The 25,601-nt window shown below is 39.0% G+C and overlaps 7 protein-coding genes across 10 annotated transcripts in view; 3 read left to right on the top strand and 4 right to left on the bottom strand.

Moving 5' to 3' along the window:
* Positions 1 to 827, top strand: part of LOC106101291 — a 6,283-nt gene extending 5,456 nt beyond the window's left edge. Inside the window, exon 5 of the mRNA XM_013280457.1 lies at positions 768 to 827. Within this exon, the coding sequence (XP_013135911.1) occupies positions 768 to 827 (60 nt within the window). The remainder of the gene's footprint in view (positions 1 to 767) is intronic.
* A 120-nt stretch (positions 828 to 947) lies between these two features.
* LOC106101352 lies at positions 948 to 4,679 on the bottom strand. Of its 2 annotated transcripts, XM_013280533.1 has the most exons (5): positions 4,390 to 4,679; positions 3,874 to 4,040; positions 2,423 to 2,504; positions 1,412 to 1,450; positions 948 to 1,081 (listed from the first exon to the last, which is right to left on the bottom strand). In XM_013280533.1, the coding sequence occupies exons 1-5, from the start codon at positions 4,643 to 4,645 to the stop codon at positions 948 to 950; spliced, it is 678 nt and encodes a 225-aa protein (XP_013135987.1). In that variant the 5' UTR covers positions 4,646 to 4,679. The 2 variants fall into 2 exon arrangements, with proteins under 2 accessions (XP_013135987.1, XP_013135988.1); XM_013280534.1 differs by lacking the exon at positions 1,412 to 1,450.
* A 1,813-nt stretch (positions 4,680 to 6,492) lies between these two features.
* Positions 6,493 to 13,663, bottom strand: LOC106101419 (angiotensin-converting enzyme-like). The gene is made up of 16 exons (XM_013280654.1): positions 13,515 to 13,663; positions 12,309 to 12,641; positions 10,798 to 10,874; positions 10,497 to 10,716; positions 10,049 to 10,430; positions 9,663 to 9,854; positions 9,396 to 9,510; positions 9,057 to 9,206; positions 8,695 to 8,819; positions 8,428 to 8,512; positions 8,138 to 8,231; positions 7,930 to 8,004; positions 7,533 to 7,607; positions 7,192 to 7,325; positions 6,961 to 7,059; positions 6,493 to 6,711 (listed from the first exon to the last, which is right to left on the bottom strand). Exons 2-16 carry the CDS (start codon positions 12,417 to 12,419, stop codon positions 6,516 to 6,518), a joined length of 2,130 nt encoding a protein of 709 aa, XP_013136108.1. The 5' UTR covers positions 12,420 to 12,641; positions 13,515 to 13,663; the 3' UTR covers positions 6,493 to 6,515.
* A 501-nt stretch (positions 13,664 to 14,164) lies between these two features.
* Positions 14,165 to 16,554, bottom strand: LOC106101405 (zinc finger protein 660-like). Its single transcript, XM_013280636.1, has one exon. The coding sequence runs from the start codon at positions 16,255 to 16,257 to the stop codon at positions 14,674 to 14,676; it is 1,584 nt and encodes a 527-aa protein (XP_013136090.1). The 5' UTR covers positions 16,258 to 16,554; the 3' UTR covers positions 14,165 to 14,673.
* Positions 16,555 to 17,307: 753 nt separating this feature from the next.
* Positions 17,308 to 18,878, top strand: LOC106101393. Of its 2 annotated transcripts, none has more exons than XM_013280618.1 (2): positions 17,308 to 17,432; positions 17,880 to 18,878. In XM_013280618.1, the coding sequence occupies exons 1-2, from the start codon at positions 17,323 to 17,325 to the stop codon at positions 18,769 to 18,771; spliced, it is 1,002 nt and encodes a 333-aa protein (XP_013136072.1). In that variant the 5' UTR covers positions 17,308 to 17,322; the 3' UTR covers positions 18,772 to 18,878. The 2 variants fall into 2 exon arrangements, with proteins under 2 accessions (XP_013136072.1, XP_013136073.1); XM_013280619.1 differs by having other exon boundaries at positions 17,372 to 17,528.
* A 282-nt stretch (positions 18,879 to 19,160) lies between these two features.
* LOC106101394 lies at positions 19,161 to 20,569 on the bottom strand. Of its 2 annotated transcripts, none has more exons than XM_013280622.1 (2): positions 20,536 to 20,569; positions 19,161 to 20,111 (listed from the first exon to the last, which is right to left on the bottom strand). In XM_013280622.1, exons 1-2 carry the CDS (start codon positions 20,556 to 20,558, stop codon positions 19,199 to 19,201), a joined length of 936 nt encoding a protein of 311 aa, XP_013136076.1. In that variant the 5' UTR covers positions 20,559 to 20,569; the 3' UTR covers positions 19,161 to 19,198. The 2 variants fall into 2 exon arrangements, with proteins under 2 accessions (XP_013136076.1, XP_013136074.1); XM_013280620.1 differs by lacking the exon at positions 20,536 to 20,569 and adding an exon at positions 20,252 to 20,529.
* Positions 20,570 to 21,292: 723 nt separating this feature from the next.
* LOC106101401 overlaps positions 21,293 to 25,601 on the top strand; it is a 12,733-nt gene continuing 8,424 nt past the window's right edge. Inside the window, exons 1-2 of the mRNA XM_013280630.1 lie at positions 21,293 to 21,405; positions 21,893 to 22,070. Coding sequence (XP_013136084.1) covers positions 22,069 to 22,070 — 2 coding nt within the window. The 5' untranslated portion in view covers positions 21,293 to 21,405; positions 21,893 to 22,068. The remainder of the gene's footprint in view (positions 21,406 to 21,892; positions 22,071 to 25,601) is intronic.

Genomic DNA, 25,601 nt, shown 5'->3' with positions numbered 1-25,601 from the left:
GGGGTCGGACGGGGGGGAGGGGAGAATATTGGCTTTAACGTATCTACTCATTGAATCTCGTTGTGATTTTTTAGTATTTTTTACTTTCCAATTTTTATTATTTTATTAGCACATAAGACAAAATGTATGTATACACAAGTTTTATATTTATATACAGCGATGTTTATATTTTGTACATAACTGACAATATGTTCAAATATTATGTAAATATTTTCTCATACAAATTTATTTGCTCAATTGTAAATAAAAAGTTCCGTCCAAATTTACATATGTTTTTGCTATAAACGATATTTTGATATGTTTGTTGTTTTATTTGATATCTTAAAACTGAAGCTGCGCCGAAATTTAGCAGACATTGCGATATCTATTTTCAAGAAATTTGTGAAAAACCTTATATAAAACGAGCTGTTGCCCGCGACTTCATCCGCGTGGTATTAGAAAACATACGAACTACATAAATAACAAAAAGCTACGTATCCCTCAGGGATGAAGCATATGCAAGCAATATGTTGAACCCTTGCAGAATGATCGAGTAAACATTAAAAAACTAAATTAATGAATCCCACGGGAACCGCAACTATTCCCGGGATAAAAAGTACCCTATGTGTTCTACCAAACTATGCTCTAAACCTGTGCCAAATTTCATGGAGATCCGTTCAGCCGTTTAGGTTACAAACGCTAACAAACATCCATCCATCTAAACTTTCGCATTTATGATATTAGTAAGATGTAGCAATAAAATAAAATAACAGTTGTCAATATTACAGACGTATGTTGTGACTAAGCTTCCCAATTTAAAAAAGGGGCCAGTTAAAGGCTGGCAGTAAAAGGCTAACAAGTTGCGAATAGTACATACCAAGGTATAGTAAGAGGAAAGTAGATAGGTGCGTAGGATTTCGAATAAAAATCACATGTATTAGTAAATATTTATTGACGTTCAAGTAGTATCAAGTGTGAATCGATGTCTCGGCATTAGGTGGCTCCTCGTGGTTCTCGTGCTCCTCATACGGCAAGGTCCTGTACTCAGTGTTGGGGGCCCAGTCCAGTGCGTGCGAGGTCCAGCTGTGGCTCACAGGTACGTCTGCAAATATAACCGCTCTTTAAATAAATCGCCTTAAGAAGTGCAACAAGCAGCAGCAGAAGGGTAAAGGAACGGTAAGAGCATACTAACTAGTATGTTGTGTACATGCGCAAGAGGAATGCCCGGTTCACACTAAGCCATTACAGAGATTTGCGACGGCAAGTCAGACGGCCAGTTAAGTGCCGGTCCAATCAAAGCGCCACTGACCAAGTGTAAACCGCGCAAAATTATTCAATCAAATCGGACTCAGCTTCAACTGTGATCAGCAATAGATAGATAAAGCAAAGGCGGACGAAACGCTAACAAAATGTTATTGAAAGCGGCCCTCACCGGCTGAGGCGGCGGCGGCAGACAGACTCCTCTCGTATCCTGCAACCAGACACATTTACTTGTCACACTACAACCACATTTTCTTAGCGTATATCGTCTCGGAATTATTTATCATGAAAATTACAAATGTTTAGTTAATGTCCCATGGAAACCTAACACAAAAGCACAAGCTTACTGCATACTACCTTGTACCCCAGTGGTCTGACTGACGCGAGATTTGCCCCGTCGGTAGCTGATAGGAATACGAACTCCTATATTAAAATGTATCTCTTCTATACTTATAGAATATGCCAAATCTATTCGTCTTAATTATAGAAAGTGTTATTGAACTTGTTTTTGTGAGTGTCGGCCGCAAGATAGCGACACGGACTGCGGCCTTCGTAGACCACTAACTACATTAGGAATTAGGATGTGAAGTCAGGTGGCGCGACTTGTAACACTATACTTTTATGAGAGTATTAATGTATCGATATCAATGTATAGGCAACGACAATAAGTACAGAAGTAACTACTAAGAAAAAGCAATATTTCTCTCAAACTCTAAAACTTTGTGTTTAAGTTAATTCAATATCTATGTATTCGTCTCATGATTTTATAATCAGCATAACTATAAATAGCGATCCTACCGCTGTTCACTATAATATTCCCTACTTATTTTTTTATAACGTATTAATTTGACCGGCAAAGTTCCCACGGCCGCTGCCGGCCGCAGGAGCCGCTTCCCAAAACGCTAACGACACGCCGCCATTTTGAATGTTAAATGTCGACATTAGCGTACTTATTGTTGGTCAGCATTCTGTTCATTGGAATCTTATTGTGGTATGAAAATGGAATATGTGGTCATTACCACAACACAATTTTTGCAATTTCTAACTCTTAGCCAGTAATTGCACTTAAATTTTTTTTAACCCTTTTTCGAAGTTGAATCAAACTTAAGTATAGCGAAACATTTGTAATTACAAGCCTCGTTTCATTTGTTCTAACACTAAGTTAGCAAATGCAGCGACTGACCGTGGTGATGATGGGGAGACCAGGACCAATCGTGGTGGTGGTCAGATTGCTTGCCCTTCAGCGCTGTGAAGAACGACGCCACCTGCCGGGAAAACACTGCTAACTTACAAACATTACACTTAATAATAAAGTGCGAAAATTAATTAGTTAGTAATGAATAATTTGAGAAAAATAACAATAAACTATTTTCTATACAATGTTTATATCCGCTGGTGGTCCATGTGCGTTCTATTCAACTATTTTAAATATATATCTGTACAATAAATTGAGGTGAGTGCGTACACTACGGTGCGATACAATACAAACAAAAAGACAAACAAACACGGTGGAGTTTCGGCTGTAGCCTCGCACTGTTACAATTAAATTCAACGCATAAAAGATGACGTTGAAACGTTTTTTCTTTATTGTATCAATTTACTTTCAATAAGTGGCCGCTACGTGAGTGCTTCGGGTTGCCAGCACAAAAAAGCAATTCCGTTGAGCTTGTGGGTCAGCTATTTGACGTGCGGCATAGCAACACTCGTTTTCTTTTTGTTCTTATCTGAACTTAAATATGCTAACGATCTTTGAACGCTTACAATTTTGCACGAAACTAAGTACATCTCAATAGAGATGACGGCTGTAACTACTCTATTTTTTATTAGCAGAAACTGTTAGCTTTTTTGGCAGAAACTATTCAAAGTTTTTATATCTGAGGAATCAGTTCAGTCCTGTGCAAATTAGAACTCGTTCCCTCTCGAAGAAGGCTTCCTTAACTAACTTTTAATATCCCTATAACCTTAAACAATTCAATGTTACAAGTATGAATATAGATAATTTACGGCGCCCTTTTTAACCATTATTTCGTTACATCTGTCCAGCGCGCTGGGACCGTCTTCCAAACGCACCCTAATGCCCGCACTGCCTAAACATCTGTACCCACGACCCTATGACCAGTGTTAGTCGTCAACAATGTTTTATCAATAATAACACTGTTGGATAATTAATACGTTACATTTCAAAGTTTTTTATGAACTTCTATTGCTGCTGAATCTTTTTAAATAAGTTGTACTTTTTAGTAACTCACAAGGTATTTTACCGCCCAAAGCGTGAAGGTTGGCTAAATACGTTTCTGTCACAGTTTTTATGATGTTTATGTTTTCTATTTCCATTGTTCACGGTGTTGTTGAAAATTGATCAACAATAAAATAACGGAATATCTCGTACTCACTTAATGTCCTAAATATCTCTCGCATTTTTTGTTTAAGTAATTAGTGCTTATTGATGTTTGGGTTTTCAGTTGTAAAAAATATTAAAAGGGTTTCAACGTGTAAATACTTCATGAATTAACAATTAACAACTGTAAAAATTGCAATTAACTATATGACAGTGTTAGCATTGATGTCTACTAGTACACTTTAAAAAAATATCTTGATCACATTTACCTTCAGAAGTGAGACAATAATACATACCTTAGCGGAGCTGACCGCGATCTTAAAGACGAGCAGCAGCAGGCCGAGAGCGAGGGATTTGGCGGCCAGCAGTGACGTCACCAGCATCCACGTAGAGGCCGCGCCCACGTGGAACACCAGCGGCATCACGCCCGCTGCCTTCTTCAGCCCGCGGCCCTCCCCCGCACCTGCACGTAGAGCACACAGCAATTTTGTAATTATTACTAAAGAATTAACTAACGGGATAATTGTGCTTCATCCAGGAGGACCGACAACTTATGTCAAAGAGGTCGTCGGACATTGACTGCGGTCCTCCGCACTTCGCGTCAGTGGGTTACACTAAGGTGGATTTTATTATGTATTATCTCTAGAACAGTTAAGAGAATGAGGATGAAACATGCAACATAAATAAAAATTCTGTCTGTAATAGCGTAGAGATTTCAAATTCCTTTTTTTATTTCGATTGGAAGAAGTCTTGGGCGAGAGCTTCTAAACTAAGATAGAAACAGTAAACATAATGTGAGTTAAGGTGCTCACCTTGTCCGTGTTGGGGGCGCTCCAGTTTGGGTTTGATATCATTATAATGCAGCATGCGGCCCAGCGCACCGTCGCCCAGGTGCTGGTCGTTGATGCTCTCCAGCCACTGCGCCGCAGCGAACACAAACTCTTCGTACTTCGATTCTAAAGTTCCTTCTACGGATGTAACAAAGCTACGTTCATCGCTTGTATCCTGAAGGGCGCGAGTTCGTCCGCAGCAGATGAGCAAGGCGAAGGTACAGATGTGTGCGCGCATCTTGTCGCTAGGTGTTACTGTTGCAGTGCGTCCGCAGCCGGTCCTCAAGTAAGACTGATGAGCGAGGCAACGCGGTTAACGGCTGACGGCGGCTGACGGCGGCTGTATCTACACACCGAACCGTTTGTCGAAACCAAAGCTTAAGTTTAACATGAACAATAATATTGTGTTGCGAATCACTTAACATACGACATAATTATGAAATGCTACATTTAAATCTGCTAAGAAAGGTAAGGATAAGCCTACTAAAACGTAACATATGTTAAGTTGCGATTAATGTTTTTTTTTTAATTAATTACATACTTATTATCGTCTACACTTTTCTTTGAATGGTTTTATTTCACATTTAGAGCAGGCGCACACCTTTGAATAAACGATCGGACAACTATTGTGCGATTGTCGATTGTTTCGCAGCCAATTGAACTGTTTAGTTGCACAACAAAAAATCTAATAATGTGCGCACCTCCATACAAGCTAATAGGAATTAATGCGAGACTAAAAAGTTGTGCGATAGTTTAAGGTGTGCGCGCGCTCTTAGTGTCGTTGCGATTAGAATAGAAGAAAAGAATTACATATTTTCGTTAGGACGAAACGCAAGAAACCTAAAAAAAAAACTTGAACGGAAGCTTATATAGATAATCTTAGAAGATACTAAGAAGGCGAGACAAGCGCGGTTAGTGGGCAGTAAGCGTACGATGTCCGAAATTTAATTCCCCCTCGTTATCTAGTTGCCGTTTTGAAATAAATAGTTATACCGTTTTAAAAGTAAACATAAAAACACTTTTTTCAAACATTGAAACGAGCAGGTTATAGCTAGATGATAATTACAACATTTATAATTTGCTTCGGCATCGCCAGAGGAGGTTGGGAGCAAGGGAGGTAATTGATCCTAAAAAAAAACAGACAATGATAAACGTTGCTAATATATGTTACTAACATTATAAATTCGGAAGTATAGATGAATGGATGTTTGTTAGAGTTTGTAGCCTAAACGGATGAACGGATCTCGATGAAATTTGGCATAGACGTAGAGTATAGTCTGGAAGAACTCTTTGGCTATTTGCTTTTTATCTTTTAATTCCACGCGCACAGAGTCGCGGGCGAAAGCTAGTGTTACCATAGAAATAAACACGTTAAAGAAAGCGTTTTAAATTCAGTGCGTTTTTTAATAGATGAAGTTTCAGTCGCAACTTATGTTTCAACATTATCAAATATCTAAATAAAACTAACAATCATGCAGTGTTTGTTGACCTCGTTTTTTGCATTACATTTGATAGTCTGCTCGATATGTGAGACGAGCGAGGATAATTTATGATATTCTTTATATGTATAGAAATTCCGTTATAATTGTATAGTTCTATCTCGTATTTATCTTTTTGCATGTAACATGTAAAAAGTAAATTATTCTTCACACGCAAACTGCAATACACAGCAAGTTATCCAAGATATACGAGTACACGAGGGCAGTGAATTTTGTTAGTTTTTCTAATGGGCGGTATGTCAGTGAGTCAGTGCGGCCAACGTTGGGACTAGACCCAGAGGTAGAACATTACTGTTTTGACAGAAACTTCAAAACTACCAGCCTGTTTCGTTCTAAATGTCATTTTATAAGCAATCAGTCGTTAAAACATATGGAACTGTCCATTATTGTATAAGATACCTCACACTGCAGTTAGTGGAACTGACTGTTCTACATTTTCTCACGTTGCTACGTCTTTGCAGCTTGGCAAACTGACTTATATCTTGAATTGAATTTTGTTAGTGTATTTCTGTGAAGATATCTACACATCGTTCGTTTTATACGCAGGTTTCACTTAATTCCAGTTATCGTTATTAAAACAAAGTAATAAAAAACAGTAACAACATTTATTCAATGAAGTAGGAGGAGGACGACACAGCAGAGGAGTAGGTACAGCGTGCGCGCGGGTGATGAGGCGGGCGGCGCGGCATCGGCGGCGGCGGAGCGCGGCGAAAACAGCGCCACGTCCGGCCTGTTCGCCTTCCAGCCGATGAGTGGCGCGTCCCGGTTTTGCGCGCGCAGCCACAGCTCCAGCGGACGGAAGTACCTGCACACATCGCCCTCACTGCTGCAGCCGCACCTTCACTGCAGCTGCACTGCGACTGCTGCGGCGAGATACTCTACACCCTGTTGAATGCTGAGCACCCACTCGGAACTCCTCAATTACCCATTTATATGTTAAGCGTTGACATTTTTCTGCTTCAAGAGTTTCCCAAGCAACATAGTCCTAGCATTATCTTCTTAAATAGGTCATTGTGCATCTATCAAAGTATGGTTGCAAATATAAGATACTCACTTGACGAGAGCCTCCGGCGATATCTTGTCGGTCTTGCCGCGCGTCAGCGTCCGCAGCAGCTCGCCGGCCGGCTTCGAGGCCCCCGGCTGCATTAGATCGCTACGAAACACCAACAAGACAGCTTATTTCAGATTTATTTAAATTAGCAGCACAAAGTTCCTGAAACACACGCTTTTGAAGTGCAGATGAGTGTAGGTGTGACGTGTACGAGATGTGAGGGGTGTGTGGTACCTGAGCATGCGGCCGGCCTCGCGGCTGCGGTGCAGGTCGCAGAGGTGCAGGTGCTCGGCGTGGCCCGCCGCCGCGCACAGCTGCTCGAACACCTGGAACTCCAGCACCGTCGCCAGGAAGAACTTCAGGTACTCCTGCACAACGCGATGAACACCATTCTAGTTACACCATGACCTCCTCACACAGCAACATTCGTTTTTACCAATCAATAGCATTATGACCAATTAAATGCCAAGAGTACACGCACTTATGTACTACTGGACTGCTGTCGTCGACAGATAAGACTATAGAAAGTAAAGTAGCTTCTATAGCGGTTTTATTTTGAAGCAAAATGAGGTGACCTGGTCGGAGATGATGTGGTACTTGGCGCCGGGGTCAAAGTCCTCCTCGTTGCGCTTCAGCGGCGGGATGACTCCCTGTAACCACAAATATCCTCAATAAATTTTCACACCATAAATTCGAAAGGTGTTGGGATAGAGCGTTAGTGTTGTCCAAAAAACTGTTCGCAAATTAAAAATTTAAACATGAAAAATGAGAAAAAAAATTTATTAAACCAAAAAGATTGTACAAAACAAATAACTTTGACAATACCTTAAAATTATACATAACAGGAAGTTAAAATAGTTGTTAAGTTATTCTAGCTAAGCTAAACTGGTGATGGCCACACTAGGCAATTCCTGTATTGGGGCCACCGGAATAAAAATATGCGGATTGAGAAAAGTTGTAAAGGCACAGTACCTGGTATCTGAGCTTCATCTGCCACCAACGCGCGTTCATGTTCTCCACGCCCTCCTCGAACACTGACCAGCGCCACTGCAACAATAACACTACCATACAGAAATACTAGTACCTAGGTTATATATACTTCAGTTCGTGGTCGTATTTGGCTAGCGCGTATTGATAATGGTCAACGAATAATGACTATTAGAATGTATTGAGATGTTACCTGGTCGACCATGAAGGCGAAGGGCAGGTAGGCGACCTTCTCCAGCGCCATGGTCATCAGGAAGTTCATGCCCACCTGGTACGAGTCGTGACTCCTACGGTTGTGGAACAACACAAAGAACACAATTATTTGACAAAAATGAATTCTACATGAAATACTTCACCGTCAAATTCCTTCTCTACTTTATTCTGTAAATTAGTCTAATTTTACTATCATCTGTTACCTCTAAGACCATAAAAAATTTAAATAGAAGGCTCCTAGTTAATTATTATAGATATGGTTTCACCGACTTGTTGTTGTAGAGTCCGAGGCGGTAGAGGTGCGGCATGTTGTAGACGGACAGCGTCGCCGCGTTGGCCAACGCCTCGTGGAAAGCTGCATACAATATACATGCAGTTTTCAATGTACAGATCAAACTTTGCTATTATAAACTTGAAGGTTATGGATATCTCACTGTTTCTAAATGTCATATGATAGCCAGTGGGGTTCACTTAACATCAGAAATATTTTTTTTAGCAATGCATGTTCGAGACGTGTGACGTTTTGTAAAGAGATACCGGGGTTGGCGCCGTCGCGGAAGAGCTGCGGCTGGTCGGCATACTGCAGGTAGTACTGGATGTGCGCCAGCTCGTGGTGCGTCGACACCAGGTCCTGCGTCGTCACCTCCGTGCACTGTTTGATCCTGCGACAAAGAATTCATAATGAGTGTAATCCGTAAGCGCCTGCAGTACAGTGAATTACATCACAATACCGACATACTCTACCAAATATTCCAAATATTTAAAATAATGTTACCAGGAAAATTACACCTATGGCAAAATTGTTTTATTTTTAAAATTTAAAAAACGTTATCTGTAATCCTTGCAGAGAGTAACAGACATGAGTAAGGGGAGTAATGTGTCGTGGATGTGAAGGCGACCTGTAGTCGATACGATTGCAGAAGTCCCAGGCGCTGGCGGCACACTGTGCGGGCCGCCGCGGCCGCGTCAGCACCGAGCTGCGCCAGAACTCCGGTGGCAGCGGCTTCAGACCCATCTTCGTAAAGAACTCCTCGCCCAACTGGAACATTCTGCGCCCCATCACATCTTACTACACGAATCGCACTTGTGGTTTAATCAAGATATGTGTAGATCTAAGCTCGTAGCAACACAAACTTATCGACTGACAGTGATGAAGGTAGTAAACTAATTAAAAAAAAACAAGATTCTATTTGGAGACATATACGAGATAAAACTCGCTAGGTGTGTCGAGCACCGACCTGAGCGGCGTGTACCCCTGGCGCAGCAGCTCCGAGGTGACGTCCAGCGCGGGCGACGTCGGAAATGGCATCACTAGGTCCATAATCGACTTCCAATTCTGCGCCCACATGTTGCCTGCGTACACAACATTGGTTACCTTTACAACGCATAATACAACTTACAATAGCCTCGTAAATTGAATCAAATAGCATAATATAAAAATCTGTGGACTGTAATTTGTAAAATGAATGATGCTGTATTCGGTGGGGTAGAGAGAAAAGGTATACCGAGGAGGTGCGCGGGCAGGGGTCCGTCGGGGCGCAGAGTATGGTTGCCGTAACGTTGGATCAGGCGGCGGCGCACGTACGTCAGCAGTTGCTTGTACAGCGGCGCCACCTGATTGTACACCTCCTCTGCACTCTCCCGCAGGGAGGGGTCCTCGTACGCTGCGCGCATCTGCTCGCCCGCATTCCTGAAACCTGTTACGCTTGCCTCTAAACATTCAACAAAATCCATCCAGATCATATCCTAAAAGTTGTCGCCTGTCCGCCTGTAAAATACAGATCGTTTTCACATGTTTTTAACCTTGTGTATAATTTTAGCATATCCTTTCTTATCCAAAACAGTCGCTCTTTCAAAACTGAGCTTATGTTTTAAAGTATCAAAATGTTACCGGCGAGAACGGCGGCCTCGTTGGCCAGCTGCACGTATCGTATGAACTTGTTCCTCAACTTGGGCCCGGTCTGGTCCCGGAAACTCTTCCACACGTAGAGAAGTTCGCTTTCTATCCTGGAGTGGGCGAGGATCCTCGAGATCTCGGGGTCTAGTTGCATGTCGCAGTAGTTGGGGTACTCGGGGTTGTCCTGGTACGGCTGATAGTGCTGGTACGGGTGGTTGTTGAGTTGGTAATGTGGATGCGTCAGCGGGAAGGGGCCGGCGGGGGTGCTTGCCATGCTCCCCACCTTCGGCACGTGAGGGTCGTAAGGTTTCTGTCCGAAGGGACATATTTTTACCGAATTGTAGATCTCTTTCATCTCCGTTATTAGTTGTTGAAGCTGAAATGAAATCTTAGATTCATATTGGGTTCGCACGAAGTGTATTTAGTATTCACAGTATTGTACCTCATTAAACTTGTCCTCGGAGAGCGATGCGCGGCTAGCCTGCACAATCTTGCGCAGCTGCCGGCGTGCCTGCGGATCGACCAGGCGGGTGGCGTCATATGCGGCCGCTTTCCGCCACGACAGCCGCTCGAACTTGGAGCTCAGGGCCAGCTCTTCATTCATCCGCCGCCGGTTTTGCTCCGTTATGTTGGTTACAAACTTCCACTGCGCCGTCGTCACTCTGCACATATTGCACATCACATTACTACACGCTTTACTGGAAGAGGATCACTATAGTTGTGTGGATAATAAAATATCCGACCTGTAACACATGCCGGAAGCCTCCCGGTCATACTCCCGCAGAAACTGCATCGCCTCCGCCGCATTCGTGTTGAGGCCCTGAAACAGCGGACGATTTATCACATTCTTATTTAAATCAGTAAACGCTATCTAACATTTCCTCGTGAATCTACATATCTAGCTTGCGGGCACACAGCATTTCAACATGACACGTGCCTTCAAGTCTTTAGTAAATAAACAGAGCGCAATACGCCGCGAAGCCATCGCGTTGCTCGCTGGCCACACCCGTCACACTCAGTGTGCACGATTCAGCATATAATATTATTATAATAGTTTTTTTTATTAAGTTTAAGTTATCATCGCAGCACTGTTTTGGCATCTATTGCACGAATGGCATTTGGCAAGAAAAAACGTGACATCGCCGCCATTTAATACTAGTTGGTCCTCTCCTCCGTTTATAGTGTAGTGTGGTATTTAAAGATTCTGGAAGGTTTACTTAATGCTGAATATTTTTAAATATAGATAAAGTGCAAGGCGAAAGAGATTGCCTAGTCTGGCTTAATAACAACAGGTTCGGTGCAAGGACGGCCAGCTGTGGACAAATAATGATAGAACAATCAGAGAGTTGCATGTCTGACGGAGTTTGTGTCGACGAAGGTCATGTCTCAACAATACCCTCATTAGACCACACGGTTCGTAATTCACTTAATTTTGAGGACATCCGGTGACTTGTGTCATCTCCCAAGGATATATTATGTAACGATCTATTTAAGTTTTTTTAAAATGAAACACAAAATAACTACGTATTCAACTATTGTTTTAATATCGGAAGTAAACATCTGAAGTTGGCGCTCCTGGTATGGCGTGAGAGCTACTGCGTAAACGGGGGTAGATGACGCTGTGCTTTGTTTTCATATTACACGTTACTAAATTGGATAGCACAAACAAGACAAAGTTAGGATTACGGTGGGAATACAGACGACGGAGGGGATGAATAGGCAAAGGAAATATTAACTATATTGCTGTTTGGTGTATCCGCCTCTCTATCTAATATAGGCAACTCGTCTGTTCTTTTATAGTAGAAGACACTCAAAGATGAAGCAATTCGACAAATCCGGATTTACAGATGTGTTGGTTACCTTTAGTCAACTGAGGAGTGGACGTATAGTAGAATATTTTCTCTACCTATGCGTCCGCTCACCGACAAATCGTTCTATCCTGTTCTTAGTACAAAGAGGGTAAAAAGGGAAAGGCGATAAAATTAAGTCTCTGAAATACCACTTATCATGCTAACGACGGATGGCATCCATTTTACGCTTGTCTTCTGCGTGGTGGTATTACACCAGGCGAGCCGGCACATTCATGAAAAATATGTAATTGCGGGCCCAATCACTGTTGATACATCCACAAATCTATACGGGTAATGGTTAATACTAAGTGCTAGGTCCTGGCATCCTCGTTTGCCTTCTTGATGTATGAAAAATATGCTACAAACTTAACTAAAACAGTTAAATACGTGTGTTAGACACTCACCATAGTGACGTAGTTGTCGGCGCAGGCATGCCGTGTGTAGAAAGCAATCAGTACGAGATGCCACAGCGCACTGCGCTTGCCATGGTACATTTTTAAATAACAAATCGTCATGTCAGTCTACGATCGGGACACATTTATGAATTTAGAAAACTTTTATATCATCACGAACTAGTAAGTTTAAAAAATAAATTTAAAAAAATAAATCTTCTTTAATTTTGTTTTCGAATTTTGACACGTCACTAATTATGGCGGGAATTCTGATTTTTCGTTAGTGTTTGAAATGTGTGTCAGGCCTGGCTCGGGAAACTGTCTCGTCGGCTTTCTTGTCGTCGACTGGAACAATATTACCGTCGCCTTTGTCTCGTGCATGCTTTGCTGAGCACCGGCGGCCCACATAGCGCGGCACGCGCCAACTCCTCCTCTTACGATACGCACATTTATTGTATTACAATACGTATGTTTAATAATCATTTGATACTTGATAACTAGAGAGTGACTATTCTTACACTTCCGCGATCGCGACGCGTTTAAAGTATCAGAAAGATAAGCGAAATGTGTAGCAAACGCCAAAAGCATAATGTTATAAAGTAAGAACTACAAAGTATAGTGCTCAAATCTAATTTGGCATTCGACTTTATCCAAAATTTAAACTTGTGCAATTTTGGATACGTTAGAATTCGATTTGTAATTTCCTACTAAGTTGAAACATTAACTGAGCAAGGCGCCTACTACAGTTTTGAGGCAATAGCGAATTTTCTGCAAGTTAGTAGATGACATCGTAGACTTACACTACAGTCATTACTTGGGGGCTTTATTATTTGTGGAACGGACAAAGCGAGTCAGGAGGCGCGACCTCTCCTCTCCGCTTACCCATTGTGCCATGGTATACCTATATAGTTATATAGTAGCTTGCAGAATTTCCACTACGCTGGCTACTATATAACTACGTACTATAATTGACCTAATTTTTAAACTTTACGTCTAGTAAGTTATTAGTGTCGTTAAGAGTGGCGTTGTTAGCTTTAAAAGCGCCGTGAGCCAGATTTCTAGGTCGCCGCCTTTTTTGTTCACCAGGTTGGGTTATATGGCGCAACTTATTGTCCATCACCCTGAGCGGTGGTCCGATCGCGCCCTACCCTAACGCCGGCTATGTTTACATATAAATAAACTATGAAAAGACTATTTATAATATTTAGAAAAACATACCTAAAACGATACTAGCCAGCAGGTAGGGCTAACGAAACACCCGAAGCCTAAGTGTAGCCTCTACCTAGCCTAGTCTTACTATAACGAAGTGTGTAGCTTGTAAAGCCGTCGGAAATAACTTTAATTTAATTATTTGTTTGTTTACACACCATTTTTTTGACTTTATAAATGACATTACAAGTTCTGTCTTCTGTCTATTCGATAGGCAGGCGTCGCATCGCGTCGCGTCGTCGGAAATTTTGTAAAACCAATCGAATAGTTTTCTAAATCGATATCAAGATTATTAGATATTTGTCGCTGTACACATTCTCATCGTGAATGCACTGCCTGACGTGATAGGTGTTTCCCGTTGAGTCGATCGAGCGGTAAGACGAACGAGCCAACGGGAACGTCCCAATATCTCATGAGTATGATAGTGTTGAAAACATGTTTCCTGAGAGTTTAAACCCTTAGAAGCACTGTAATCTTATAAATCTAGATCTTATTTCGATACTTCATATCGGCTTTTAAAAGAACCATGATATTTGCAGTTTGATGAATAAGGGTCGGCAGAAGTTAGAAGTGGTCATCACCTTCAGCTATTAGCCATCTATATGAGAATAAAAAACAAGCTACTTTGATATCTTCTAACATGAAATCAAACAACCATCATATGTACAAAAATATATTTAATTATGTATGTAAATTGTATTTCTCAGAAAACTACACCTATGCTGGCCTATTGCAGGGTTGAACGCTTTAAAATAATGCATTAAATAATATAATTTGTAACAGAAATGTACATAAAATTGTATTTAAAACATTTCTTATACTAAAATGGAATATACTACCAACTATAAAGTCACACTTTTTATTATTTACATCAACAAAACTACAACATTTCAAACATCTAGCAATTCACAAATATAGCTTTTGATCAGTAATGCATTTGGGCAGAGCGAGGTAGGGCGACCGCCAAAAAAGGGCAACATGAGCACCTTTTTTCTCATTCATAGCACCATGGCGCCCTAAACATCTCGCTCAGGGCGTCCATATTGCTAGAACCGGCCCTGCTAGTGATAATGTTGACCTTCTGTACCCATTGCACTCTAACCTTTTTTTCATTAATTACAACCTTATTTTATCTTCATAAATACATTTAAAGTAGATGTCAACTATATCATGTCTGGCCAGCAACAGTATCTTTGCTTTCTTCCGTTGCTGTATTTGCACTGATATACTTTTTCCATATTGATGTTGTGTCAATATTATGCCTTCGTTTCATATGCTTCTTGTAGTTAGAGCCATTTGTAAAGTCTCTTTGACATTGAGGACAATTGTAAGGTTTAGCACCTGTATGCTGTCGCAGGTGTAAGTTAAGACGGGTTTTAAATCTAAAAGTTTTGTCACAATATTCACATTTGTAAGGCATTAAGTCTGTATGTATTATGGAATGTGATTTCAGATGCCTTTTGACTCTAAAGCTCTTCCCGCACTGCTCGCAGACAAATGGCTTTGTTCCGGAATGCAATGTGATGTGGGATTGGAGGTTTCCTTTTGCTTTAAATGCCATCGGACAAAATTCACACTTGTAAGGTTTGACGTTTTCATGTGTCAGTATGTGGGTGCTCAATGTTCCCTTCATGAAGAACATTTTGCCACAGATGTGGCAGGAGAAGTCTCTGCTGCGGTCTGTGTGGACCAGCTTGTGCTGATTCAAATGGGTACGCTTTTTGAATTCCTTGTGGCAAAGGTTGCACTTCAAGTCTTGTTCATCCGTTTTATCAACGGCTTTCCTAAACATTTTCTTAATGCTTTTGCTGTATTTCTCTAAGTGGTCATGCAACTGCTCCACCGTGTCAAAACTCGTGCCACATTTCCTGCAACAAGTTAAGTTCCCACCGCCATGCTCGACATGTTTGTGTCTTTTAATGAATTTAGTCATTGTAAACTTTTTGTCACAGAACTCACAGCAATAATTAAGCATATGCTTGTGCAGTCGCAAATGTTTGACAAATGATTTAAAATTGGAAACAACCTTACCACAGCTGACACATTTAAAAACACAACAGCTATTATGTATATGCTGGGAGTGTAACCTTAACAATGAGATGTTCTTGCACTGAGCATCGCAGTGGGCACAGCGGCAAGCCTCCTCCTCCCATGTCACATCCAGGTCAGCAATGTCAACGGGTTCTATGTATATTTTATCATCCTCCTGTTGTGACACTCGCTTTTTACTTTTATTCTTTTTGACTGTGACAAGAGAGGGCTCATCACTATCTGTACTACTGCTGAATCCATTGTCTTCAGTCACAAAATCCTGGTCGTTTTCAGGACACTGTTCTCTTTTTAAATTCTCTAGACCTTCAATAAATTTATTTGTACTGATCACAGTGATGATGTCTTCATCTTTTATATCAACTTTAACATCCTGAAAATCATCCCAATTCATATCAACTGGGTTTGCCACTTCGGATGACTGCTTTCCTGATTTAGCTTTGTGTACATTGATGGTAGGAAATAATAGATACAATTTTTCCTGCGCCTCTCGGACATTCTTGAGGAAAATCCAAGTCCTTTCTAATTGATCAAAACATGAATAGCATATACTTTTAGGGAGCATATTTGAAGGAGAAACGTCGATATTAATCCACAGCATCTTCTTTGCAATCTTTGAATTAAGAGCTGCTTCTTCGTCAGCATAAATTAAATGTTCAGTTGGTTCGGCGCACAACCGACAATATTTATCAACTTTGGTCATTTTGTAAACGGAATGTAATTCTTCACGCTTTACTCAGCATACTTTTCCTTCAAACAAATTGCATTTCGATATAAATAATTAATTTGTAATTCAACATCAACAACATACTCAATTTGACAAATAGACAATACACAAAACCCATAGATTAAGAAAGGGGCTAAAATAGGGCGATTTTAACTACTGTTAAGGACCTCCGTGAGGTTAGCCCCCTCATTTTCTTTTTTTTTACTTTTTATGCAAATCATTTGAGAATCGTTAGTCGTTTGAGAGTTCCTACTTTGTCCGTAAAAGCAATTTAAATTTTGAGCGTGAAGTTGGCCCGCACACTTAATTTTTTAAAATTTTTATGCAAATCGCTAGGAATCGTTGGAGAATGATTGAGAGAAAAGAAAATCATTTGAGAGTTCTTAGTTTTTTTGTAAAAATGTTTGAATTTTAAAATGGCCAGGGGAACACACAGAGGAGTATAGATTGAAATGTGGTGTTAGACAGGGCGATATAACGTCAACCCAGATCTTAATTTTTATATTAATGAGTTGATCACGGAACTTAATGATACCCTATTATCAAGGCAACGCATGGATATGTTTAGTTTTGTAATTTCAAAAATTGTTTAACAATAATTGATTAAAAATATTTTTCTGATAGTTGTTTTATTACCTATTTATTTCAAATTATAGTGAACGAATTCTTAGTTGTAACAACATGAACAAGGATTTTGGTTTTTAACATACTAATTTACTCACGTAATAAGGAAATTACTGTGTGTACTCGGAAATGTAACAAGAAACTGGCTGTCTGATGATTTTATACCGCATTGTTTCGTTCAAACCACGGAGCACACCACATATGTAGTTTGTACTGTGCGTTAATTATTAACAACAAACAATCATTAAGATTTCTATTATTCTGTAGATGAGCACTAAGTGAGTTTGCTACAAAGATTCTTTAACTATACTCTTCTAACCAAACAAAGCCTGGGACATTTCCTAGTTACATTGTAAGGTACAAGTACTTCCTTTACAATTTGCGTTTTCGTTTTCAAAAGGAAAGTATTTCTCTTTAATGCGAACATATTACCTTGCTGGTAACCCTAAATGCTCCGAGGCGCCATCCTGTCAGTGTCAAAAAGGTGCCACAAGAGCCTTGCGGCCTGCAGGACTATATTTTCTATGGTATGGCCGTGTCACCCCCTGAATTTAACTATTTGTCAATTATAATATGTTTGGCCAACGTACATTATCACAACCGACCACATCTTGTGAAATTATGTGAGTTATAATAACAACTATTTTTAATATTGTTGTTTTAAGTTGCCTAAACTACTTGATATCCGAGAATATAGTTGATACTATAAAATAGTTGTTTTTTTAGGATCATAGGGTAAAAATTTGAATTGAGGATAATACTTGCTTGATATTTCTTCTCAGCTATATGACGTCTACTGCTAGGCATAGGCTTCCCCTAAAGATCGCCACGATGACGGCTCATGTACCTCCCGCATCCATAATACTACCTCAATCTTCACCAGATCATAGGTTCATCTTGCGAGAAGCCTACCCACACTGCTTGATACTGTTTGTTTCCTTTTACCATCTAATTGTATTTTACTTGTTTTTCAGGTTAAATGTAACAGAAGTCAATAAACGAGACAATTGGCTAGAGTTAAAAGTTGACACAGATGTCAATGCAAAGAGTACTTCTACAGTGAGTGAACATAAAATAAACACATCAGTAACAATTGGTCTAAAAGTTCTACTGGCAAAGGTAACAGCCTTTGCCAGTAGAACATCTGTTGATGTATATAATCGGGGCACCTTAGGTGTGCAAATACCAAATGAAAGCTACAAAATTCTTCTGTTCTTCAAATTTGTTAAAACTGACAGTAATGATGAAACAATATATTCAATTATGTGCAACAGTATAGGTTTAGGTCTTTTGGATAAGACATTTAGTACTGACAATGAATCATGGTTCTTAGTCCATGAGTCTGCATCTTCAAAGTTATCCTTCAATATTATTTTCACAACAAGAATAATTAAAAGTGAAAACCCATTTAAAGCACTGTATGAAGACACAGACCTGGTTGACTACAAACTGGTGGGCGAGAGTGGGACGGAGGTGAGAGTACATGGGGCAGTGCTGGCCGCTCAGAGCCCCAGTATTATGAAAATGATACAGGAAAAAACAATCAAAGATAATACTATTGAATACAGTGGAGTAAAAGATAAAACTTTACAAGACTTCAAATCCTATATTTACTTATATACTTTGCCAACAGAGGATATAGAGCAATTGTTGCTTTTGGCATCCAGAGCTGCGATGGTGGAGTTGGAGCGCAAGTGTATCGCCCAGATAATGGCCTCTCTGACACCCAGCAATGTTTACCGCATCACAGAATTTGCTCAACAACATAAGATACCTGAACTCTATTTGAATGTATTAGATTATATTCAAAATGGGAAAATCAAAGTGACTGATATTAGAAGTTGCTTAAAACTTGCTGATGTTTGATGTAATTCAGCCGACTGCCACTAGGATTAAGTTTTATAAGGATATCTTCCAAAGTAACAATACTCGGGTATTGTAAGACAATATTAAATTTGTTCATAATAATTTTTCATGGTTGTTTATTTGAATTCCATTCTCCTATTCTGAAACATGTTTAGTATTTATGCTAGTTCTAGCTGTTGTCTGCAACCATCTCTTCTCACAATTGAAATAAAGTTGTCTATGTATTCTTCCAGACTGTTGCAAATTTTATTTAATTTTGTTAAGATATTCCTTTTAAGAAATGGATTATTCTAAATCTACAGAAGCCACTTACCTTAAAAACCACCAGTTTTTTGTTATCTCAAAAACCCTCTTGTTCGTTGAAGGGTTAAATGGAAAACAAAGAAAGCTTGTGGTATAAGAACAGTTTTTTTTAAATTACTTAAAACTACAATCCATTACTTAGAGAATCTATTTTACTACAATTCTGTATATCCTCAGTCCTGATCTTGCCATTTTCAATAAGTTCTAAAATGTCAAAAAACACCTCATTCATGTCATTATTTAGTGCAAAACACGTCAATTCATAGAAATTTTCAGCAACAGCAATTGTAACCAACTTCTGAGTGCACAATTGACTCAATTCCTTCATCTTATACTCTGTTGCAAAGTTTATGAGATCTGTTACATTTGATAGCGGAGAATCCGGGACATTGTTTAAGTAAATGTAATCTTTTAAATGTTGCAAAGTTGACTGTTTCACATGGGGCAGTATTAGCTCATAGGGACGAGATGATTCCTGAGCTTTTTCACATAGTTCCCTATTAAAGACCGGACTATATGCAATTAATACCGCAGAGTGCACTTCAATGGTTCCATCTTTTCCTATCAGTCTTAAATCGGTTGATTTCAAATCTTCATACAGCAGTGCAAATGGTCTCAATATTTGATCAAATAATCTTAGAGTGACAGTTAATTCAAAGCTGGCTGCGAAATTAAGAGTAGTGGGTTCAATAAGCAATCTCCATGTGCTATCATTTATATGAAATGTTTTTTTCGTACTGTTTGTTTTTGTCTTCAATGACACATCAGCCATATATGTCTTGTCACTGCCTTCATCTTTCTTAAAGTTGCAAAATAATGTATAGGTGTCATAGGTAAGATAACTGGTTGACAGAGGCGAGAAAATACAAGGACTACTACACGCAAGACCAGTATCCATCCTTATTTGGAATAAAACTGCATTATTGATGTTGTATTTGGGAGTTAGCTTGGAAACACTGTCAACTCCTTTACCACTTTGAATTGTTATCTTTAGGTTCAATATGTCTTCAGGACCATTTAACTTGTGGACTTCCCAACTGTAAAGGTAGATAAACTAATTAGTACTGCTTTTGAGTTTTATTACGTTTTAAAGACAAAAAACAATAATTAATGTCTGTTTTCAAAGTGGGTAAACATATAATTTTCATTACAAAAACCAAAGTATATAATATCGTACCTTGTTTCATCCGGTAATGGATTTATGTATGTTTTTCCTATGTTGAGTGACATAGTTGTATATATATTCGTAAAGTAAATAAAAAATAAAAATAAAACCAAGTTCTTCACGCAGAGAAAAATTCTAAATACAGATCGAAATGGATTTTAATTTTGTTGTGGCTCTTGAATTATAAAATACGATTTGTTATGTAAATAGTTAATTATGAAGCTTCCAATTACAATCTATCTATCTTTTGTGTTAATGACGTTTCCTTAGAGATTTCAATTACAATCAAAACACACCCAAAAGCCCAAAGAACAGTCATCTTGACACTTGACAGCGTATGACGAATGAGGTCATGTGTCAACAAAGAGTATATAAAACCGGTAAATATATCAATGTTACTGATTGAAAAATTCTATTAAAATCAGACTAATTTTATGAAATTATCATAAACACTATCTATAAGCCATAGGTTATATATCTAAGTAAATACCAAGCCACGTGCGAGATTTTCATAGTCTTATTCAAATATGTATAGACCGACTAAGATATGGGCATAAGTCAAACTAAATTATAATAGCACCTCCGGTTAAAAAAGTGCCAGGCATGAATAATAAGTACTATGTACAATAGGAGTGTGTTCTTTCTGTACATCTTTCAGTTAAATAAAGAAAATTAAACCTTATTTTACGGGCGTAAGAGTTTTGTTGCACGCAAATGAAATTAAAACGACTGAGAGGGCTACAAGTGTCCGCTATTTCCCTTTTTAACTTTCTAACAGTGAGCTAGTTGCCAGATATCAATCCTTTCGTTGTTTGTCGAAAAATAGGCAATTGATGTAATATAATGCAATCAAATTATTTTCTTTCAAAATGTTTCTAAATATTAATAATAATTTATTACCGATATGTTAAAGCAATATTATTTGTTGTTACATGTAAAACTTTATTAACGCATATTTGCGATTGGCGTACAGGTTTTCTTTTATTTGTTTGAAATTCGAACACTCGAACTGACAACACCGCATGACGTTGCCGAATCGGACTCCAATGGCGGCGTTTTTGAAATCCGTGATATTCTTAAATTTCCCTTGTTAAAATGGTGAGAATTTGTGTCGTGGAGGCTTGCGGAAGCGAGTATTATCCTGATCGTGGTTTTTCTTTTCATAGGTAAAAGTTTTAAACATAATTTGTTAGTGAAGAATTACGGTGACCATGCATGACTATCCAATCCTGAGAATGATTGAGAGAATCGCTTATCTAATTTTACTCGATTATCGATTTCAAAATTTCAAATACTTTTTACAGAAAAAGTAAGAACTCACAAATGATATTTCTTTCCTCTCAATGTCTCTCAAAAGATTATCTAGCGATTTGCATAAAAACGTAAAAAAATGAAGTGTAAAACATCTGTTTCCATATGACAATAGCATATACGAGTATCTATATGTATAGTATAGAAATAAAAGCACCAAGTATTTTATGTTCGTTACCATTGGTTACATTCCTCGGGCGGCGAGGTGCGGTGAGGTGAGACGGCATACAGCATGTTAGCAGCAGTAAGCATCGGCCGTTCAGAAAAGGACTCACGTTCCTGCATAACTTTATTACAGCGCTAATAAATTTCCTATAATCGGTACAAATTTAAATCTTCCAGATGTTTTTCTAAAGCCGATACGTGAGCAGTTTTCGAAGCGTCAGCAGGCGCGGGTGCAACTGGGCTTGAAGCTTGACGGACATCAATCAAATAAATCACAGTACACGCGGATGCGGCTTCGCTTTTAACTACTGCTTAGATGTTATCTTAGATGTCTACCTGAAAGAATACGGAGAATGTATGATATGTATTTACTTATGATTATTTTAAAGGTACTAGAAATCAGAGCTTAGTGTTGTTACAGACCAAAAGCAGGTCAAACGAAACACATTCCGATAATGAAATGTAATTAAAAATCACAGATCACAGACAACGGAGGTATAGAACGGCAGATAATTATATTCATGGTACAAATGTTGAAAATGGTACGTAATGGGAAATAATCGTGAAAACTCCGTGAATTTTTTATAGGGAACAAGGCAGGTTGTTGATAATGACACTGAGATAAATTTCAAAATGTGGTCTTAGAGAAAAAATGTTTAGTGAATGACTGTTTTTTGAAGTGTCTCGTAGTCTTGCTAGAAGTAGATTCATCGTTGGATAAAGTTTAGGTGACAACAAGTAACGGTCGCCCGGAGTTACTCGTGCATCGATATTTACAACTGCAAGCTAGTTTTCGTTTCTAATCAGAAAAGGTTTTATCCATAAAAATGCATAATAGTACTTTTAGTGTTAAAAAGGTGCGGCTCCTGTCTAACAAAATTTCGATTGTTAATTAAACATTGAGCGACGCGGCTGACACTAAACGACCTGTCTTCTTGGAATCCGAATGCTCAATGGTTTTGGATGATAATAAATTTCAAATGTACTTAGATTTTCGTTGGTACGACGTTGATACGACAGCGCAATGAACACATTAAAATGCTGACCCACGTCACTTATGTTACTAACATATTTAAGCAATTGCTTGTTGTCAAATGCGTAAACCATACATGATTTAAATTCAAATTTACTGTGATAGAGCCCGCTTTAACATCTTCGCACGAATGGGTCGGCTCGCCCCCACCAATACCACGACCACACAGAAAACAGACGTGAAGTGGAAGCAATTCCGCGTTTCGTCTGATGAGTGTGGTGTCGAAGGCCTAATTTTAGTCCCTTTCCCTTTCCACCCTTTTCTTAAGAGGAGAGGATATGAAGGAAAAGTGGATTTGACGGTGGAGGAGACACATAGTGTTTAGTGCAAATACAACCTCTTTGGCTGACAAGAATTATAAATACAGCCAAAGAGGTTGCATATTGGCCGCCAAGACATTTTATTAATAAAAAGTGTACAAGATGTGACAGAAGCAGAAAAAGAACGTAAAAAATGTAAGGGATGATAAATTGTATATTTTCTGTAAATATAAATAAAGATGATAAAAACGATGGTACTAGTTTACATTTATTCATTGGTCCAAACGAGCCGGATATGGTGAGAGCACCTTTTATTAAATAGTACCATCCAAAGAAGAGCATCTCAATAGTAGTATCCATCATCATAACAACGTTGAATCCAAGATAATATTAGTGGCTGATATAAGTGGCGCTATTGTAAGTCAGGCGCATAGAAGCAGATCGCCGCGCCATAATATTTGGCAGTGTCCCGGACGGTCGCGAGGCGACGCCAGGCACAGCAAGGTCCAGAAGGAGGCGGGGGCGAAGTAGACGTACGCGCGACGCATCCAAGCGTGAGTGACTTCATCCGCGCGAATGCGCCGTATTGAGTTAGCAACAATAATTAGTAAGTGAATATTTTGGAAAGGTGCGGATTTTATTTTATTTCAATTTTAATGACTATTTTTGTGTAATTGTATTTGTGTTTTATCATAATGTAGATAAGGTTCATTATTGGTTCATTTTGTTTGTGTATTAAGATTATTTGTGTTTGTTTTATTAAAAATGGAGATGTCCGCACTGTTGAGGGCTCAAACAAGCCATAAGTGTGATATAGATAGGGCATATGTAAACTTCAAAAAGTCTCCTAAGGAAAAACTTATTAAAGAAACCTATTTGCTTACGAGACTGGAAGCTTTAGAAGAGCAATGGCGAGTCTTCTCTGGGACACATACAAAATTGTATTCAGAGTGTGACGCTGAGCAATTGGCTAAAACAACGTATAGTATCGATAGTATTTATGAGTTGGTTGAGGAAACGTACATCGATTATAAGTCAGAGATTAGGGAATATTTACAGCAATGTCAACAATGTAGTGTTAATATAAACTCACAGTCTAGACCCGACAGTTGCAATATTAAGTTACCTGAAATAGTTTTACCAACGTTCTCAGGTTGTTATTTAGAGTGGACAACTTTTAAAGAGCTCTATGTTTCGTTGGTCCACAACAACGCTCATATTGATCAAGTACAAAAAATGCACTACCTCAAGTGTCATCTGTCGGGAGAGGCAGAGCAGCTCTTGCGACATGTTTCCGTCACGGCAGCAAACTATCAGGAAGCGTGGGAAACTCTTAACAATCGGTACAGCAATAAAAGATATTTAGTCAATTCCATTTTAAAACGTTTTGTAAATCAACCAACGCTTAGTGTTGAATCAAGTAATTCCATTAAGAGTTTGCTGGACGTGACAAATAACACCTTGAACGCATTGAAGAATCTTGATGTCGACACAAATTCTTGGGATCCGCTTGTTATATTCATTACTGTCTCGAAGTTGGATGACGAATCTCGGAAAGCTTGGGAGGCTGAGATCGGATCGTCAACTGAGTTACCAACCTTGAGGCAGCTAAGGGAATTTTTAGAGACGCGGTTTAGATCTCTTGAATTTGTGGACGATAGTAGGTGTTTAAAATCAAGGGTAACAACGCAAAATATACATGTAAATACTGCTCGGACAAGCCTTAATGTAAATAGTGTTAATAATTTTACCAATTGTTTATTTTGTAAGGGTGAACACAAGTTATCAAATTGTAGGAAATTCGCTGGGTTAAGTCTTGCAGAGCGACAGAATTATGTTCAAACCCATAAGCTATGTTACAACTGTTTTGGAAACCATCGGGCCTACCATTGCCGTTCCTCAAATAGATGTAGTGTTTGTCATAAAAAGCATAATGTATTATTGCATTCAGGTCCATCAGATTTTAAGCAATCACCAACAGATTTAGCTAAAATGTATAAGAAAAGAACGGGTACTGGAGTTAAGTGTCACCTTATTCATGAAAAAGGTGCATACCAAATGCAGAACAGGGAACACGTGATGCGTCCTTATAATTTAGGAAATCAGGTCCAACGGCATTTTATTCAACGCCAATGTCCTAGTACTGAATTAAAAGAATACAGTCGTAATAAAGTAAATATTGGCCAAAGTAAGCATACGATTGATTTATCAGACAAGCAGCAAAGAGATAGTAAGCATCAAGAGTCGCATAGTAATTGGCGAATAAAATATGAGCACTAGTTTGTAAATTAAAATTAATTATTAGAGGTTTTAAGTTTGTTGACCAATAAGACAAGTAAGGAAGCTATGAGGCTTATTAGATGTAACTGGTATTTATCATATCTGGACATGATTTTGATTTCTTTTATATTTGTGTTTGTTTTCTTTAATTGATGTAACGTTTAAGAATTGTCTTTTGTTATTTTATACAGTCCACAATTGAATAGTTTTAAGAGCTTCGCGTTTTTTGTGTTCAAAGATATTTGTAATCCCCCTTTCCTCATGGTGGGCGGAGTTACCTGTGTTGTTTGGTGAAGAACTTTCAATGAAGTTC

The sequence above is a fragment of the Papilio polytes genome, unplaced genomic scaffold (genome assembly GCF_000836215.1).
Source record: "Papilio polytes unplaced genomic scaffold, Ppol_1.0 DF823991.1, whole genome shotgun sequence".
Classification (NCBI taxonomy): Eukaryota; Metazoa; Arthropoda; class Insecta; order Lepidoptera; family Papilionidae; genus Papilio; species Papilio polytes.
This window is presented reverse-complemented; position numbering and strand designations above follow the sequence as displayed.